Source organism: Hetaerina americana, unplaced genomic scaffold (genome assembly GCF_022747635.1).
Source record: "Hetaerina americana unplaced genomic scaffold, ioHetAmer1.1.p SCAF_3, whole genome shotgun sequence".
Classification (NCBI taxonomy): domain Eukaryota; kingdom Metazoa; phylum Arthropoda; class Insecta; order Odonata; family Calopterygidae; genus Hetaerina; species Hetaerina americana.
In genome coordinates this window covers 41,403,475-41,422,214 of record NW_027286874.1, presented here as the reverse complement: position 1 = coordinate 41,422,214, position 18,740 = coordinate 41,403,475, and the positions used below count along the sequence as shown (strand labels likewise).

General features: G+C 34.0%; 1 protein-coding gene across 1 annotated transcript in view; it reads right to left on the bottom strand.

Moving 5' to 3' along the window:
* Nucleotides 1-7,143: 7,143 nt before the first annotated feature.
* Nucleotides 7,144-18,740, bottom strand: part of LOC139690410 (aminopeptidase N-like) — a 45,414-nt gene continuing 33,817 nt past the window's right edge. The window contains exons 6-15 of the mRNA XM_071587851.1: nt 18,490-18,673; nt 18,006-18,162; nt 16,602-16,867; nt 14,629-14,821; nt 14,142-14,419; nt 11,259-11,458; nt 10,603-10,770; nt 8,664-8,807; nt 7,507-7,588; nt 7,144-7,385 (exon numbers count right to left, since the gene is read on the bottom strand). Of these exons, the coding sequence (XP_071443952.1) occupies nt 7,233-7,385; nt 7,507-7,588; nt 8,664-8,807; nt 10,603-10,770; nt 11,259-11,458; nt 14,142-14,419; nt 14,629-14,821; nt 16,602-16,867; nt 18,006-18,162; nt 18,490-18,673 (1,825 nt within the window). The 3' untranslated portion in view covers nt 7,144-7,232. The remainder of the gene's footprint in view (nt 7,386-7,506; nt 7,589-8,663; nt 8,808-10,602; nt 10,771-11,258; nt 11,459-14,141; nt 14,420-14,628; nt 14,822-16,601; nt 16,868-18,005; nt 18,163-18,489; nt 18,674-18,740) is intronic.

Sequence of the window (18,740 nt, the reverse complement as noted above, 5' to 3'; positions counted from 1 at the left end):
ATATGAGACTGAATGTAGGCATTGCACTGTCTTGTGTACTTTCTCCAAACTAGAGGTTTTCATATGAGTGAATATGAGATGGACAAATTATTCTTCATCATTTAGCAGGAGGAATCAATTTGTGTGAAGTGAAATGACGAAGTCTGCCTTTTACTTCCATTTTTAGGAGACAGTAAATCAATAGCTTTGTTTTTATTTGAACCTCTAAAAAGTTATAAAAATCATCCGATTATTAATGTAGAATAGCAATGAAATGCATTTCCTATCAATTGAAAGTCTTAACGTGAAGTTAAAATTTTGAAAACTTCTTTGGATCTACTGATTTTTGTTTTGCATCATTTGAGTAAGATGATGGAACAAAACAGGCAGTGAATAGGGACTACATAATGCAAATGCATAAATACAGCCTTATTCACTTGTCATTTCCTCCTATTCCATTCCCCGAACCCACATGGATCGTTCCATATTATATCTTTCATTAGGAAACATGGTGTTTCTTGGTGAATCAGAATTGAAGTGTGTAGTTTTCAGTGATACTCTTAGCCGTTGAAAGAAGTTGAATTTTTTTGGAAATTATTTAAGCCATTTTAATGGCATTTTATTCATGTATCAATGCCACTCCAGAAATAGCGTGATTTTATTGGTGGAAGGTTGGGCAGTATATTGACTTGCAAAAAGAGACATTTCAGGCGTGATATGGTGGAATAATTTGTTTCAATGTAACTGCATCACCTGATGATGATGTAGTTGCATTGAAACCGGTTATATTAAATTTTATTTTGTGGAAAATTGCCAATTTTTAATTAAACATTGACTTGTATGCTTAGCATAAAATCCTTCGTCATATCCCTATGATTATACCACACTAGGAAACTCATGTGGAAGAATCTTAATTACTTTGAAGATGTAAAGCAATCCACATGTACATTATTTTAATTTTCCCTCACCATCCCATCAGCACAAGAGGGAAAAACTTGATTGATTAATGTGATAGTGGATAAATATCCTCAAAAGGTGCAGATCATCTTATAAAACATCTCAGTTATGATGCGTTTTACATGCAATTAAAGTGCATACATACAAACCAGCTCTAAACCCAACCTCCATTGATTGAAGCAGATAAAAAAATAATTATCCACCTTTTGTGTACTGATATTTCTCCATCTCTATCAACCTCACATTTGCAGTAATGGCCTCACTAAGTCTACTACCACAGGCAAGAGAGGCAGGAAACAGGGCAAGATACTCCGCCTTCCCCTGTGGGGAAGAGGGAGTGACACTTAAAAGTGAGGCAATGATCTTAGGAAAATGTATGGAGCCCTTTTTAGGAAAGCAGAAAAGAAGGTAGTGGGGAAACTGGAGGAGTAAGTGAGGTGTCGGGAAAGGTGAAAATCAACATTTGGCTTTGAATGTATGTTTGTTTCTTCCCTGTTGAAGCTATGCCCACTCTCCTCACCTGAACAGGTTAACTAATAAATATTCACCATTGTTATTTGGGGGGATGAGAGGGAGGGTAGCGAAATAAATGGGGTGGGGTAAATAAGGGGGGGTGGAGCCTTAAAGAAGGGTTAATCAGCATGAGGTGCAAGTGAAAAATTTATAATTGTAACTCATTAGTGATTCTTTCTAATGTAACCTATCCTTTACAGGATCAACTGCTAGTAATTGTAGATTTCTATATACTTAGTGCACAGATTTTTGTTGTAAACAAACAAACTTGCAATAATAATAAATTATGAAATCATTTGATTTATGTCTGCTTGGAAAATCAGTTGTTACTGCTCAATTTTAAATTGTTGCATAGTTATTGATTGGCTTCTCACCAAGAAATAAGAATGGACACATGAAACAGGTGCCATTGCATGATATGTTTAGGAAAAGTAGTCCGTTCTACCAATGAAATGGGTGCTTATAGAATTAGATGTTAAACCTCAAGCAGACCCATTCATTGATACTGAAATTCAAATGTCATTAGAAGTTTAAAACCATGTTTTTCTGTCATCCATGGGTATCACTCAACCTAAGCTGCTCAGATTATTCTTCTTTGCATTCCCCTGTAAACATTTAATTCACCTGTTCATTTTTAGTCAACTTGATTAGAAGGATTTGAGATTGTTTAATATAGAGGTTAACTTCCATGATTGATAGACTGAAAAGTTAACAAAGAGTGTAGAAGATTGTTATATATCAGCATTAGTGTGACTTTTTTGATAAAAGTAGTTGGTTGTTTCATTACATTATTATATCATTAGTCAATTTAAAAAAAATATATAAAGTATTTCAATATGGTTGTAGTATGCAGATACTGCATTTTTTGGCAAATTTATACAGTACTCCACAAACCACCACTTTGGTATGTGTGTATCAAGCTTATTAAAGCATCACGTTTTTAATGCAATAGAAGTAATGCATCAATTTTGTGAAGTACTCGTCATAGAAAAAAGCAAATGACATCATTATTTCTAGTTTTTCGATACTTGTACTTTAAATGGGTATCTTAATTTAATTGTAAGGGCATATTAGTATGTTATTGTATCCAAATGATTCAAGCAATGTGCATGATGAATGGCTTTTTAATATCACTAAGTATTAGGAGTAAACTCTACCATCCATTTAATTTAGATTTAACCACCACTCTATAGTAAGGGTGGGTGGGACTGGCATTTTCTGGATTGCCATTTTCAAAAGCTCAAATTTGGATTCATTAAAATTAAATTGCTGCAGCAAACAATAACCTAATTCTCACCTAGCATGATACAACGTAACACCCTACACTAAAATAGACCAATCTTCAATTCCACATAATTTTTGCCTCCCATTCTGTCCAGCATTGATTCTTTTCCTTCCCCATGGATGCTTGACCAAATTCCCCCCCCCCCCCTAATCAGTCTTTAACATTCCATTATCAATCAAAATGCCCTCTATCCATTTTTCTTGCCTCCTTGAAATTTCTCCCAACAAGTATCACATCTCTTTACCATACTTAGTATTTTCTTTTTGTTTTCCTTTTTATCCATTTAATATTTCCATTTCTCTTTGCACCCACAGCTCCTATTGTTGTTCATCCTCTTACCCAAACAAGAAAGTTTCCAACCCTTACAAAACTTCCCTCTGCGTCTAAGTTTTAACTAATCTTACCATATCATTCTTACTCACAGTGTGTGTCATCAACTCTCCTAGCTTTGCTAAAGCTTCTTTTCCTAATGCAATTACATATTCTTCTTATTCCCCTGCAGCTTTGTCCATCTTAATCCAAAATACTTCCCTCGCAGTCAAACTGTTTTACCTGCTCTTAGTTAATGCCCTACAATTTTAAGTGTTCAATTTTCCTTCCCAAGTCAAATGACCTCATTGTCTTCATTGTATATAAATTGATTTTAATCCAATACCACAATCGTACAGATTTTTCAATGTGTTGAGCAATGGTTGTAATCTTGGCTGACTGGCAAAATACAGAGGGATCATCCACAAATCTGATTATATGAATTCCACTCCTACTTTTGTTCCTACCTCCATTCCTTCCCATTCTTCTTTTACCATTTCCTGTTCTAAGTATTCAGTACACAAAATATATATTAACAATATGTCGCTTCTCTTCCTGTTCTAGTATTCTAAAAAGCATGGGTGATAGTGGACAGCTCTGTCTAACCCCCTTACCAAACACTTTCCATCCCCCTCCAGACTCCTCGTATCATACGTATGAATTTATTAATTCTACCCAAATTACTCATTTATATCCGTTCTTGCAATCCATGAATCAAACAAATTCATCATACTTGCACACTATATTTCTCTCTATTGTTGACCTCATTACTGCTGTGGCATCATGGATGCCTCTCCCATTTCTGAATCCAAGCTGAACTCCCCTTGAGAAATCATTTGCCCTCTTCTCCATCCTTTTTGTTGATAATTGTAAGTATTACCTTGTGTGTGTGTGTGTGTAAATTCATACTTTATTGTCCTACAGTCATATATTGCTGCTACTTCCTTTTGGGATTGGAATCAATCGTCAAATAATTATGGAAATGATAGCTTTGATGATTAATTGGTACACATTTTCTTAATTTTTAAATTGATGTTGTTTGCTAATATATAGTTGTAATTAGCCATGCTGAAGAGAAATCAGGAAGTATAAACAACAACAAATTGTTGCTGTGATGTTTTAGTATATATGAGAGGAAAATAGTAAGTGGAGTCCAAGTCCAAGGAGGGAATTGATGACAGGGCTATGAGTAAGTATGTTTATAAATGGCTCTTGAAAACTTTTTAGTGGAGTGTAATCTCTTACGTACTATATAGCATGGAAACATGGTATTTCAAGCTGGATACTAGGCAAATATTGGAAGTTTTTAAAATGTGGGTGTGGTAAAGGATGGAAAAAGTGAAATGGACTGAAAGGAAAAAAAATGGGGAAGTTCTAGGCATGATGGGGACGAGAGAGAATTGTTGGGAGAAATCCATAGGAGGCAGGAAAGATGGATGCAGAGCTTTTTCATTGGCAATGGGATGTTTAAGAGAGGTAGAGGAGGGAATGTTAGGCAAGTGAGGAAGGGGCAGGAATAGGATGGGGATACTCGCTAACCCACAATTCCACCACTCCATTCATCATAATAAGTGCATTTTTTCTCATTGCGTCTTTGCAAACAACACTTCCAATAACTTTACATGGTTATCATTTGAGACGTCTTGGGATTAGTTTAATATTCGTGTATCCTTGGCCTAACGCAACCCGCATATGGATGTCCGTAAACTGGGTTGCATAACGCGATTATGTGTCACTCGCGGTCATATTTTTATTAGTGATTGGCAGTAATGAACTTTTTCTACAGCAGTCATAAGTTTTTAGTAGGTTCGATTTCCAATTGCTCGTCAAATTTTAGATCGTGAGTAATATTTAGAATAAGTTCACGCAGAAAATGGATTATTTACTAAGTCTATTCAGTAAAGAAATATAAAACGTACTTCAAATGGTGTACCTGCCTACGCTACTGTTTCTGACGATGAATAACTTTCTACAGAGGTGTCTTCACAATTAGGAACAGGAAAAAGGCACATGGGGATAGGTCTGGACTAAATGGAGAATGAAGAGTACACTTCAAGTTGATTTTAATGAAATGTTAATGCAATGACAAAATTTGCAATGTACAGCTATCCATTATTGGAGTGCGGCTTCCAGCCTGTTGTTTTGATAGTTGGCCTATTTTGGTTTATTCGACCTTGAGAAATTTTCAGCACATCCCCATAATATGTTCCATTTACAGCTGTGTGCTGGTATGACATGTTGTTACACCATTCTCTGAATATAAAAAAATATGGCTATAACTTCCCCACTACTTTGTCTTTATTTGGTGATGGTGATGCTGTAGATTTTTACATAAATCTTTGCTGTTTATTCTTAGGATCAAAATGATGTAGACAAGTTTCATTTGCAGTGATAACCTTGAAAGAAACTTCTCATATACTTGTAACTTAAACTGTTAACAAACCTGCATGCAAATGTCTTTTGTGTGGGTTAGAGCAGCCTTAGAACCCATTACACTCAAATGCATTTCATGTGCAATTTTTCTGTTTCTAACATATGGGTGGCACCAAATGAATTTTTCAGTATTAAACAATTATCTCTCGCAGTGGCAGCATTGATGTTGGCTGCCGTAAGAGCAGTGACTGGAAATCTGGGTTTAATTTCCCTTGAAATTGATTGTCTCCTCCCTTAAAAAATTTGAAACCATTTTCTAGATATGGTATAGGAAAGAACAAACTCTAGATAAGCTTCTTGTTACAATACTTATGTGTACCTCAGCAGATGACTTGTTCAAGAAAAAGTAAAATTTCAATGCAGCATTTCATGCCAACACAATAAAATAAAATTATAATTTTTGCCTCATGAAGTATGGGAATAAAATTTTTTTATTACTATTTATTGAGTATGTGCAAATAATGTGTATGCATACACACATTGTGCATGTTCAGATGGCAAATCATTTTTTCAATAATATCTACATAATTTATGCGAACAAACTTCACCATTATTACTTGATAAAATATATTGAAGCCCTCCAATGCAAAATCCAAAGGAAACAAACCTTACTTAAGAGAAATTTCTCTGATTAGGTGCAATATGAAGTTATGTTCCTGATTTCTTCAGAGGAATTTGTTCTCTTCGTGAAAGAAATTCGAAGGATGACAAGACTAATATATTAATTGCACAAAAAAGAGATGCATTTATTGCATGTTTATGGAAAGTGAATTTCTTCGTTGTGAATCCAATGCACAAATGTTAAGCTCGGTAATCATTCTTGTAGATGGTTTTTATGCCAGTTGAGATAATTGCATGCTGTGCTCAAAGATGTGTGAAATTCAATGTGGGTGGGAGCCTCTTTTCCTGTAGTTAAATGTATATTCTTGTCAGAAATATCTCTTTAAATCTTTCTGAAAACAGGATATACCCCATATGTAATCAACATATTTGTAATTAAGATATTATCAGTGAGTCTCTGTATAGGGAACATTGAGTTATACTACTGTGATGGAAGTTATAGCTGAGGTGAGGGCATTGTACACTATTGTGAGTGCATTTTTCTATCCATAATGTTTATTAAATTATGAATGGTATTGTGAGGGAAGCACCAGCCTATCTGAATGAATATTTTTAAATTCCCCTATTTTAGCAGTACTGGAAGAACAATATTTCTCCAACTATCTTTTCTAATTAGATTTATAATTGCATAATATATAAAAACAGACCTAAGTTAGTCAGAAAATTGATAAAACTGCTTTTTACAACATATTTATCTAATGCTTCAAAATGGCTGTTGCAGCATGCCATAGTTTGCTCGTTAGACGGCATATTTATTTTGTCAGATTTTTTCTTTTTTCATATCATTTCCTTCACTTCATTTTACCTCGGGTGCATTCTCCTTGAAGTGGGGCCCAATTCTGATGGCCAGTCTCTCATTGAATTTTCTTTAAAGATTATTTTTAAAGTTTTTATGTTCCCACTAATTAATTTAAAGTATTTCTGGTGCGATCCCCATTTTCTGAAAGTTAGGTAGTTGAATTTTTCTTGAGTTGACTATTATTTTTATTCATGAATTTGCATATATTGTTGGAAGGTATACTGGTAATTAAGAAAAAAGAACAAGATGTTTTAAAATAATAATTTATTCAAAATAATTGTAATCAAAACCATATTTCTATAATTCTTGTAGCATAAATTTCTAAGTGTTTAACCTTCAGGATTCTTCCTTCACTTTCTCTTCCAGTAGTCGTGCTATTACTACCTGGTAATTATTTAACCAATTAACATTATTCAAAGCCTTTTCACCAGTTTGCTCAACTGACAGTTTGGATGGAATGAATGATGGTTCTGCTCCCATGGCTTTCAACTAATAAGATATAAAAATGTTTATGGGAGTTTAATTTCTTGATTTGATGGTTATAGGATACATATGTTTTTCATGAAATTTTATTTAAAAGTGGGAGTCATTATATTTGTAAATCTCTTACCTCATTGTATTCGGCCATAGTATTTACCTCACCTCCAACAGCAGAAAAGTATCTTCCTAGGCGTGTAGCTTTTGGACCATAACTGAATGAAATAAGTATTTAAATATTAATAGTATAATGTTTTTACGGTGGGAAATCAATAAGATTGAGGGAAATAATCATATTTACTGCCCAAGGTACAATGTATGTAGTGCATAAAGCTTATTAATGTTTTTTTAATAAATAATTAATGACATCCTCAAAAATAATGGGAGGGTTCATGGAAAAGATTAAATGAGAAAGTAAGTCTGGTAAACAAATTTAAATACTGGGCAGCAAGAAATATATTGAGGATAAAAGATTAAGAAAGATTTGTTAAAATAACTGAGGCAAATTAAAGGGTGCTAAGTTATAAAATGTGTATAAATATTTAATAATTTGGACCATGCCATTGAAAGTTTAATTATGTAATAGAATCATATATGTTATTAATGAGGCCATATGAATGAAGTTATATGTACTCGCACACATATATAGCACAATATCAAAGTGAAATTTTTATTTTAATAGCTTTTAACCCGAGAAATTCCCTGAAGTGTTTGAAAAACAAGCAAATTTAGCCTTATTAGTAGTGTATTATTCAAGCAAATTTTGGGTGGTCAAAAATAAAATTCTATTTTTTTATTGTCAATGCTCGGATAATAAATACATTGGGAAAATCTATATTACTGCCATCAGATTGTTAATTTTAGCTGTGAAATTTTAAATAGAGTTAAAGTACTTTATTTTTAGTTCTTTTGGTTATTGTGTCGAGCTAAAAATGGCATCCTTCCAGTGAGGTAAGGCAAGTAGGGTATTTGACTGTAGTTATCTGAGTGCTAAATTTCTGTTGTCATGAATCAGCCCCCCAATCAGTCACAGTCAAATGACCCATTCTTTGTTCCTCTTTGCTATGATTTCAACTATATAATAAGACTATATGGAAATTCTCTATATCATGGATTGTAGCAGATTTTCGGGACCAGCATTTTGATAGACTTTTGTTTCATTTTGTTCATATAAGGGGAAATACCTTATCACATATGAGGAAGGAAACTTCAAATTTGTCCATGTAGTTGGTAAATTCCATACCACTCATATGTTAATAGAAATATGCGTATTTTGTAGACAGCACTTACTAATCGAATAATGCCTGATGATGGTTTTTCAAAAAGCTGAAAGCCACATAATGGCCTGTGTTTCCTCCTGCCACACTTACAAATGCTGAGAAACTGTCTTGCTTTCTAATGCCAGAGTTTGGATCCTTACTCCATTCAAGATACCTAAAATTAAAAAAAAATATTCTTTCTAAAATTTTACAAAGTAAGATATAATGCATGATTATAAAAAATTAGTCAGGATATTTTCTGTTGTGGTAATAATTACTTCTGTCAACTTTTAGTGCCATAAAATGGGCTGTTTAAACTACTAGTCCATGTTGTCCAATGGAAAACTTCATGTAGAAATGATTAGGGTGAAATTTAATTATATTTAGGTTGTTTAAGGTCGCGGTAGTCCAGTGGGTAGAGCGTTGGACTGCTGACCGGAGGGTCCCGGGTTCGATTCCCGGGCAAGGCACTCTGGGCACCTACAGCTCCACCCAAGCTGAAGTGATTTTTTCGGGTACCAGGTCTTCCTGGGGAACCATAACCGGCACAGGGAAAGGAACTGGCCCCCCTACCCTGATGTGTGAATTTTCACAAGCCGTATAGGGCTTAGTACTGGGTGATCTCTACCATCACCTACTAAACCGACCTTCGGGTTGATTACCGTGTTTATGGTTTAGGTTGTTTAAATTGTATTTACAATTTAAGCTACACAATCATAATTTGTAGATAGTTAAAGGAGAATATGTTCAGGCATACCATTTCATTTCATAAATTGCATGGAAAATATTTTTAAATCTTTTCATAATCCATATTATTCAAGAAAAACAAATTTCCTCTACAAATAAGACCAAAATTATTATTATTAGTACTAGTAATATAGCCTTTTATAAGCCCCATATAACCTTTTTAGCCCCATAAGGGGCTAACTACTCATACATGTATGTTAAAACTAAGCTAATTTCACCAGCCTTTATCATTGCCTTTATTACTTCATTTCATTTGTCTGCTATTTTTGTAAATTAAAAAAAAAACATATCATTAACCATCAATAATCTGTTTTCCACTACCATTTTCACCATCTTATGTGTCGTTCACATACAGGAACTGTACCGTATATTAATAAGTGGTTAGGGAAAATTAAATATTACATATTGAACACACATATTTTACTTATTAAACTCTTCTAAAACTTGTTTATCTTGTTTGAAATTTTATGATCATGCAATCCTCCCAAATGAGCATTGATGACAGTGTGATTGTGTGGTAATGTTGGAGGGTTAGCCCTCAGGTAGAGGTGGGTAAGTGAACTTCCAAAAGATTATGGTCACTTTTTATGGTAATCCTTCCTACTGTAATTCTTCAAAATAGACTTGCCCAGACCTAAAACTAGTTTGTGTAATTGGGCCTTCAATTGGATTTTACCAAGAAATTAATTAATGGTCACCCAAATAATGTTAAGCAATGTTGATTTTCTGCAAAAAATAGTAATTAGAAACCTATTTTATGAATTTTCATAATATTGATCCAAGTATAGTGGTCAACTTTTATCAAAAGCTGATCAACACAAAGGGATCAATTCGCAACAGATTTCAGTAAGTTTTTTGTTGATATCATTCCCTAAATGAATGGGCATGTACAGATTCACAATGGTGGCAGGCCATTATGTTGTTGATACTTGAAAAAAAGATTTTTGGATGCATTTTAGAAATGGCATGATGAGCTATAGTGCTTGAGGTTGAAGTAGACAGGGAGGAGTTGTGTAAATCAGAAAGAATTATATATAACATCATTAAGAAGTTAGCAATAAGTTATTATCATTTATACTTCAAAGACCATACCTTACACGTGGAAGTTTTGCTGTAAAGAAACTACCTTATTAAATACTTTGAACACAAACGGATATATCTAGAGTAAACATGCATTATCACAAATCTTTACTGTGTCTTAAGTGTGTTTTACCTCACCATACCTTCTTAACAGCCATTCTTGTTGTGAGCATCCCAAAGCAGACAAAAGTAAACTCTTCTCTGATCCAACATTTGACTTCTGGTATCTTTCCCAAGTGAAGTCCCATTCCTCTTCATCGCCATTTTTAATAGCTGTGCAGTATGTCACAGAGCGTAAATTTCTTGCTATCCTGAAAAATATAATTCAGGTGAGTATAAAAATATAATTCAGTAGTGCTTGTTATTAGAGATGTGACACCATTTTAAGGCATCTAGTTTTTGGAAACAAATAATAAATAAGCAAAGGGAGATAGGGTTGATGATAAACCACGAGCAGAACTAAACTATAGGCATGCTAGAATAGTACTTTCAAGTAATATATTGTTGTCATACTTTCAAACTTTTTGGTCCAGATGAAACTTATATTAGTTCTTTTTTCTCAGATAAAAAGGTGTATCTAAATATTATTATGAATATTTAAAATCTTTTCTCCCTTCCCCTATGGCTAAATGAAAGCAATCGTTCCTGTTAATCCATTGTCATCAGTACATTCATATTTAATTCATAAATTGCCGTGATTTAATGGAAAACTGCAATAGTAATTTTAAGAAGTCATCACCAATATTTTCTTAAGCTATTCCTGTTTAATTAGGAGGTTATGAAGAAGTATGTAACTTACGGATTGTTAGAGTCTGGATCTGTTTCGTTTTCCCATTTTTTAAATGCAGTGTAAGCTTGAGTCACACAATCTCCCACATTATAAGTACATGCCCAGCCTATTATTTGTTGTCGCTGCTTCACATCGAAGAGAATACTCTCATCAATGCTTCCACTTGAAATCTCTTCATAAATAGGGGTCAGGAGTTTCTTCATAAATTTCTGGAAAAGATTATAATTTTTTTTTGATACCTAATAAATACAGCTGAAAATATTTCAAAATATTGGCTTTAATTTCTTTAATAGTAATTATTACAAAGAGTTGGGATGCCCTAATGTTTACAAGATTGTTCTTTCTCGTTAACAATTCAACTCTTTTTGTGCCATAAGGAATCCAAATGAGTCTAAATATGTTTTGCCTACAGGTTTCTTCATGGTTCAACCATTTAAATTACACAAAATCCATTCCTGATGTAGAACTTAAACCAATAGCTTATAGGTTTGTTGTCTCTAGCATAACTATATGGAATTTGCATAATATATTGGAATGAAATTATTGACTTTGTAATGCCACACACTTTATTTAAAAACACAACCCAGGTTTCGACATTGAACGTCATTATCAGGTTGTCCTCATAGAAGCAAACTTGGTATATATACCTTCTGATCGGGTGAGGGTGGCTGGTCAGAGGGGGTGGGTAAGGGAGGGTGGAGGGGTAAAAAGGTTAAAATGTAGCTGGGAAGAAAAGAGAGTTACATCTTTCGGTGTCAATCGTTAACATGGAAGAGTGGTATGTCTAGAAGTGGGTGGTAGGAGGGATGAAAAATTTTGTTGGCAAGTTCATCCTTGCTACAGACGCATTTCAAAATTTCCAACTGCTCCAATGCATTGAGCCTTTGACCTATTTTCTAAATGAAGAACTTTAGTCACAAAGTCACTTTTGTGATGACTCTCGATGAGGTGCTTCGCGAAGAGGGATGTTATGCCCTTATTATTTACACGTTTGGTGTTCTTTAATCCTTTCTTTAAATTTTTGTCCTGTTTGCCCAATATATTTTGTGTTACACTCAAAGCACTTAAATTCATACTCTCCACTCCTCTCATCTTTGGGGACTTGGTCTTTATTGTGAGAGATCAGGTTCTTAAGGCATGAACCACTGTAAAAGATACATTAAATATTAATTTAGATAAAATTTTGATTGCTCTTTGAGAAATATTCCTTAGATAGAGTATTCGTCGCCATTTGTCAGTGGGATCTTTTAAAAATTCAGGGTTGTAAATGTGTGTTAAGGCTATTTTTGTTAGTTTCTTCCGGTAAAGTTTATTAATCAGATCTTCTGAATAGCCATTATTTACTGTTATCATTTTAATAACATTAAGTTCCTTATTTATATCGGATTTTGACGTAGGGATGGAGGCTAATCAATGGATCATTTATGAAATGCCAAAAGCTTTTGGGCAATGCAATGCCTTGAAATGGAATTGATTAATTGGTCCATGTACATTGCCTTCTGAAAAATGGAGTGCTGTATACCATCTTTGTCTTTACAAATGGATAGGTCGAGGAAATTCAGGAAATATTTTTCCTCTTTTTCAGACGTGAATTGTACATTAGAATTGACAGAAATTAAATGTGCTAGAAACTGATCATTTTATTTATTTATACCCTGCATGCTACTGCCTGGGTGTGTGGCAGGGGGTGAATACATACCAGAATAATTTTACCCGAACATGAACCTACCACGATTGAACAATGTTATTATGATCCCCTATTGTTCGTGGAAAAAATGGCATCTTAAATCTATCTTTTCTCATCTCTCCAATTTTATGAGTATGACCTCTCCTACCAGAGTATGATGGGGGTAATAATGCAATTTCAACATCACTGTTAAAGAGACATCCTTCCAATTTATGCAAGAGCTTCCATCTGTAATTTAACCTTCACTCCGCGATTGAATCCCAGCCTAGCTGCTCTGATATTTTGGGTGCGCTACTGAGTTTATCATAACATGTTTTACAAATCTAGTTCCTCTATGCTGCACATGATCCAATTCGGCAATCAATCCAACTTCGTGAGGATCCCATATACTAGCAGCATATTCTAAATGAGGCCTAACCAACAACAGATAACATTTCTCTTTGACCTTTTCATCACATTTACCAAGTACTCTTCTAATAAATCTTAATTTTTTGTTAGCTTTTTCACATATTACCCACATGTGTTTCACCCAGGAGAGATTGTGAGTGAGTGTAATACCTAGGCATTTAATTGAGTCTACACATTCCATTTCGGTGTTCCCAAGGCAGTAAGCATTCGGGTGGGAATTGCTCTTTTTCCAAAAATTTATCACTATGCACTTTTTTAAGTTTAATTCTAATTACAAAGTGTCGCACCAGCGTTGTATAGCATTAAGGTCATCTGATAAAGCTGATGCGTCTTCAGGATTATGGATATCACGGTAAACCACTGCATCATTGGCAAATAAACATCTTACTAGTGACTATGGAGTCAATATTGTTAACGTAAAGTCATCAGACCTCTTTTATTCCTACTTTAGCATACTTAATTTGTACCCCTAATTGATGAGAATTGCTGCAAATCCAGTCCCAAAAGTGATAAACCTACAGTTAGTTCAAGTAGTAATTAAAAATTTTGATGTATTACAAGAATGTTTAGCCGCCTGTACTCTGAGATTAGGAAGAATGAACACCTCACATTTGAGCTGACTCAGTATAAGTAATCTGAGTATACAGTCTTCCTTCTTAGATGTACCACAGTAGTTCTACCAGAGATATTGCATGAGCATGCCCTTCCTTTAGCATATGAAAGCCACAAAGGTTTTCAAGCCATGAAGGAGCACCTAAATTCATGGATCAGTGAAGTCTGATATTTTTATAGCATACCTTAAATATTCCATATTCCGCAGTTCTCCTCAGCATTCTGTCAATGTAAGCAATGTTACGTAAGGCAGCTTTCCAGGGCAAGTAGTGTTTTTCTTTCTTGAGGTAGTTAAGTAAATCAAATACCATGGTGTATTTCAATTTGCCCACTGTTGCCAGATTCATGGCATCATCAATCACTTGTGCCCTGTTAACCACATGTATCTTTATAAAGTCTGCACTATTGAAAGCTGCTATAATCATTTTCCAGTTTTCCTCATCATAATTAACACGATACAAACCTGTGTGAGAAATATTTCAATTAAACAATTTATTCAAAAATTCTTGAGAATCGACTGGTTCAATGTCAGAAAAAAATTTTTGCTCTTTACTGTCTTACTTGCTGAATTGACCAATGTTCAATATGAAATAAATTTGAGTAAAAAGTTTCCAGTCAAATGGCATAGATGATATTTTATGATTGAAATGCCTGTTCATGCATTGAACTTGCCTCCAGCTTGCAGATTAAAAATGACCCATTTATCAGCATCTGGAAGGCCAGTCACTTCAGTGGACACTTCTTTTGGCAGCCACTGTTTTGGTGTTGTTTCACTGAAGTTTAATTCATCCTGGCTTGTGAAACTGAGGGGAACCCACCAGTGAACTGAAGGATCTCTGAAGTACTTTATCCCAAAGTACCTTTCCTATATTGATGAAATGAAAAAAGTGAAATAAGTTTAAATGTAAGAGGTAATCTTGAAGGATTTATCCGAATTCACTTGTAGGTAATGACGGTGCAGATCTATCAGAATCCCATTACATTAGTCTCAATCTTCCTAGGATCACATTCACAAACACGTAATAGTTTAATTCTTCGCTGTGAAATATCCCAAAGTCATAATAGTCTCTTAATCAGATATAGACTACTGGCAGGAAGATCTCAGTTAAAGCTGATGAATGTTCTGTGCATGATTTTACAGTTTGGAAGTGATGAACATGGAATGTGAGATCCTTAGGAGTGAATTAGAAACCATAAAATTTTAAGATAAGAGCTGGCCAAGTCCAGGCTGGACTTCCTACAAACTAAGGTTTCACTATCTTGGGTTTTGCCATGTTTCTTGTTTCTGTGATAACAATAGTTGCCCCAGTATTCCAGCTAGTGTCTTCAGCTCAAAGTATTGATGTGTAGATTTTGGTCATCCTAATAAAGATAGCTTGATGGCCATGTTGTGTTCTGAATGGCTGGTTTTTGAAATATTCATGTCCACATGTTGTAGAGCTGGTAACTATGTGTTGAGATTAGGAGGCTGTTTTGCATTTTTGATGGCCTCATGAATAAGCCTGTGGTATGTATCATGAATCCTTAGAAATCCTATTCCTTTCCCCAAGTTTATTTTGTGGCTGGCTCTGACTGTGTATGTTTTGCAATGGCTAAAAGGTAGACTGCTAATTTTTCAGAGTCATCTGATGTTCCTAAAGGTGGCACTTAATTGATCTGGATGGATAAAATCAATAGATTGGCACTTGGACCTGAAGATGATGGCAAAATTGTTATAAACACAGAATCAATGAACTTAGTGAAACCTTGAAACCTGAGGAAATCCAGTCTTTGCATTTTATTGGTGTAGTCATAGGAATCTGTAGTGCATGATGATGAAGAGTAAAACAACAAATAAACTTTCCATTCTTAAAGACAATGTGCAAAATACAGTAAAATTTAAGCCAGAATATAAATACTCTAAATAAAAACATACCAGAGAATGATTCACATAGCCATGTTAACAAAATGAAAGATGAAAGGAGTTCAGTGCCGATGGAAGATGACGGGTCTAAAGGAATTTTGCACAAAGATAGCTGACGAGTAATCTTGAGTAAGAGAAATAATGTTGCCACAGGTAATGATGGCTTTTATGATTAGTCAAAAGAAATGCAAGTATTCAGGAAACAAAGGAGAATCCCTCTACAGAAGGTAACAAAGCCATTAAATGAGAACACAAGAAGCCTAAAAAAGAGAAGATTAAAAGCTGCTCTGAAGAAATCAACTGCGGCATGAGGAAGGAAAACACCAAAACAGGGCCAGTATAGAAGATAGTTATGTTATTTTCTTATCAAAGCAAAATTAAATGCAGTAAAATATGGAAATGGAAAGAAGCTGAAAGCAGTTGAAGACATAGGAAACTAAAGTAAGGAATACATCAGAATGATCAATAAAAATGAGAATATGCTGGACAAGGATGATCAGTCTCTAGATTTATTAAGTAGTGAATTTTGCCCAATGCTGAATGGCCTGAAGAAAAATAACATACTAATAGTATAAATAATTTATACATAAATTAAGACATTGGAAGTAAAACAAAAGGTATCCTATTTGAAACAAAAATAAACAGTTCATACAATGCACTTAATAACTTACAATTTTACTTGAAAGAAGATTTTCTCATGATATCAACTTTTTATGATAATTATATTCTTTTCTTAGCATACCTGTGTTATCAAAGCAGTGCCATTTTCATAATTTCTCTCGACAGTTATTAAAGGATATCCAGTTTGGAGAGTCCATGTATCCATAATCTTTTTCACTGTCAAGTGACTAGGTAGAGTGTTGTCTCTGTGAGCTTGAGTGGTTAGAGCCATCCATAAGTCATCCTGTTCAGCATTTTGAAACTTGTGTGCTTTCAAGTACAAGCTCACTCCTTTGCGAAAAGTGTTTTCTCCTAAGAATAAATTCATCATTCTCAGAATAAATGACCCTGAAAATAAAAATTGAGTGAATACTTTAGAGGGGTTAATGTAATCACTGGTACAGCCAAGTATATATGGATGTAAAACATGCCAATAAACCTGAAATAATTGGGAGCTTAAGGAATCTCAAATGAAACTTAATATTTCTGGAATGCAGTTGCCTAGGAGGGACTACTTGAGATACAAGTACACCATTGAACCCAAGATGGTCTAGTAGGGAAAAATATTTTTTGGAAAACATTAAAAACCATATCTACGTACAAAGAACTCTATGTGAAAGAGGAAGATAAAAAATTGGCAATGTTTTAGAAAGATTCCAGAATCAAAATAAATTCACATTAAAGGAGCTACTCTGGTGCAGATGTGTACAGCTTTCACAATTGATGACTAATGAGGTGTCAACTCAAATTTAAGAAACCAGGAAGAGAAATGAAGAAAACCATGCATTAAAAATACTCATTTAACAAAAGTTAGCCTGGCCTTTCTTATGATGTTCATAAAATATGTTGAAAATAGTAGAATATCGGTCAAAAAGAGATGGCTAGTCATATATATATATACATATATATATATATATATATATATATATATATATATATATATATATATATATATATATACATATACATATATATACATATATATATGTACCAGAGCAGGGCAACAAATAAAATGATTCAAAATTTAACTATCCAGAAAGCAAGAAAAACTATGGAAGGGCGGAGAAAAGACATGCAAAGAAACAGGAGATAAACTATCACCAGAAAAAAGTTAAAACAGCCAATGTATAGTATTAGTTGTACCAGATGTAGGAAGTCACTGCAGGAAGTATCACTTTAAATTCAATGCTATTCAGACATGTAATGATGAAATAATCATAGGAGAGAAAAAATTAAATGGTTGGAAGAACTATAGAGGATGACTCAGAAAGGAATACAATAGAATTTGGCATGATGTAATTTGAGCAAAAAATATTGAACCAAATCACAACCATCAATTTGTTAGGATGACACATTTTTGGGAGGAATAAAAGTTTGCGGGGGGTCACCACAGAGGTAATTTAAAGATGTCCCAATTATTGGAAGTAATAAAATTTTCTTGCCTCATGTAGTTTTTCATTTATTGAAAAATTGGTGGAAGAAATACCTTTTTTGTAAGAGATTGTATCAAAAATTTGCGAAATTTCTGATGGATGTCCAATAGGCACAGATACAGGATGAGAAGATTTCAATGAATCTAAAGCTGTAACAGTCATATAGCCCTCCACAGCATTTTCATCTTTCAAATTCCACTCAGGCATTATCTAGGGAGAAAACCATGATGATGAGAAAATGTTGATACATATATATTAGTTACATGCAATATATTAGTTTTCTGTATATTGCAGCATACACATACTTGCATTAAATTTGTTTACATGTTTCTACACAAAATATTATATATATATATATATATATATATATATATATATATATATATATATATATTTATATATTTATATATATATATTTATATATATACACACACACACACACACACATTTAAACACGAAATTTTTTAATTTCTTACTCATTGTACAAATAACACTTTGGAATGTTTTGGTTTAATTTAATTTGATAATTTGACTTACATAGTCGCTTGCTATGTTGGCTGCATAGGTTGCAAATCCTTCATTCAACCATAGGTCTGTCCACCATTTCATTGTTACAAGATTACCAAACCATTGATGGGCTAGCTCATGGGAAACAACTGAGATCACCCTCTGTTTGCTTTGGATTGTTGACACCTTTGGGTCATGCAGCAATGTAGTTTCCCTGTGAAAGGAGTGTATGTTCTATGATTCAATGAAATAATAGATGGACTGGCAAAAACGGGAAAAAG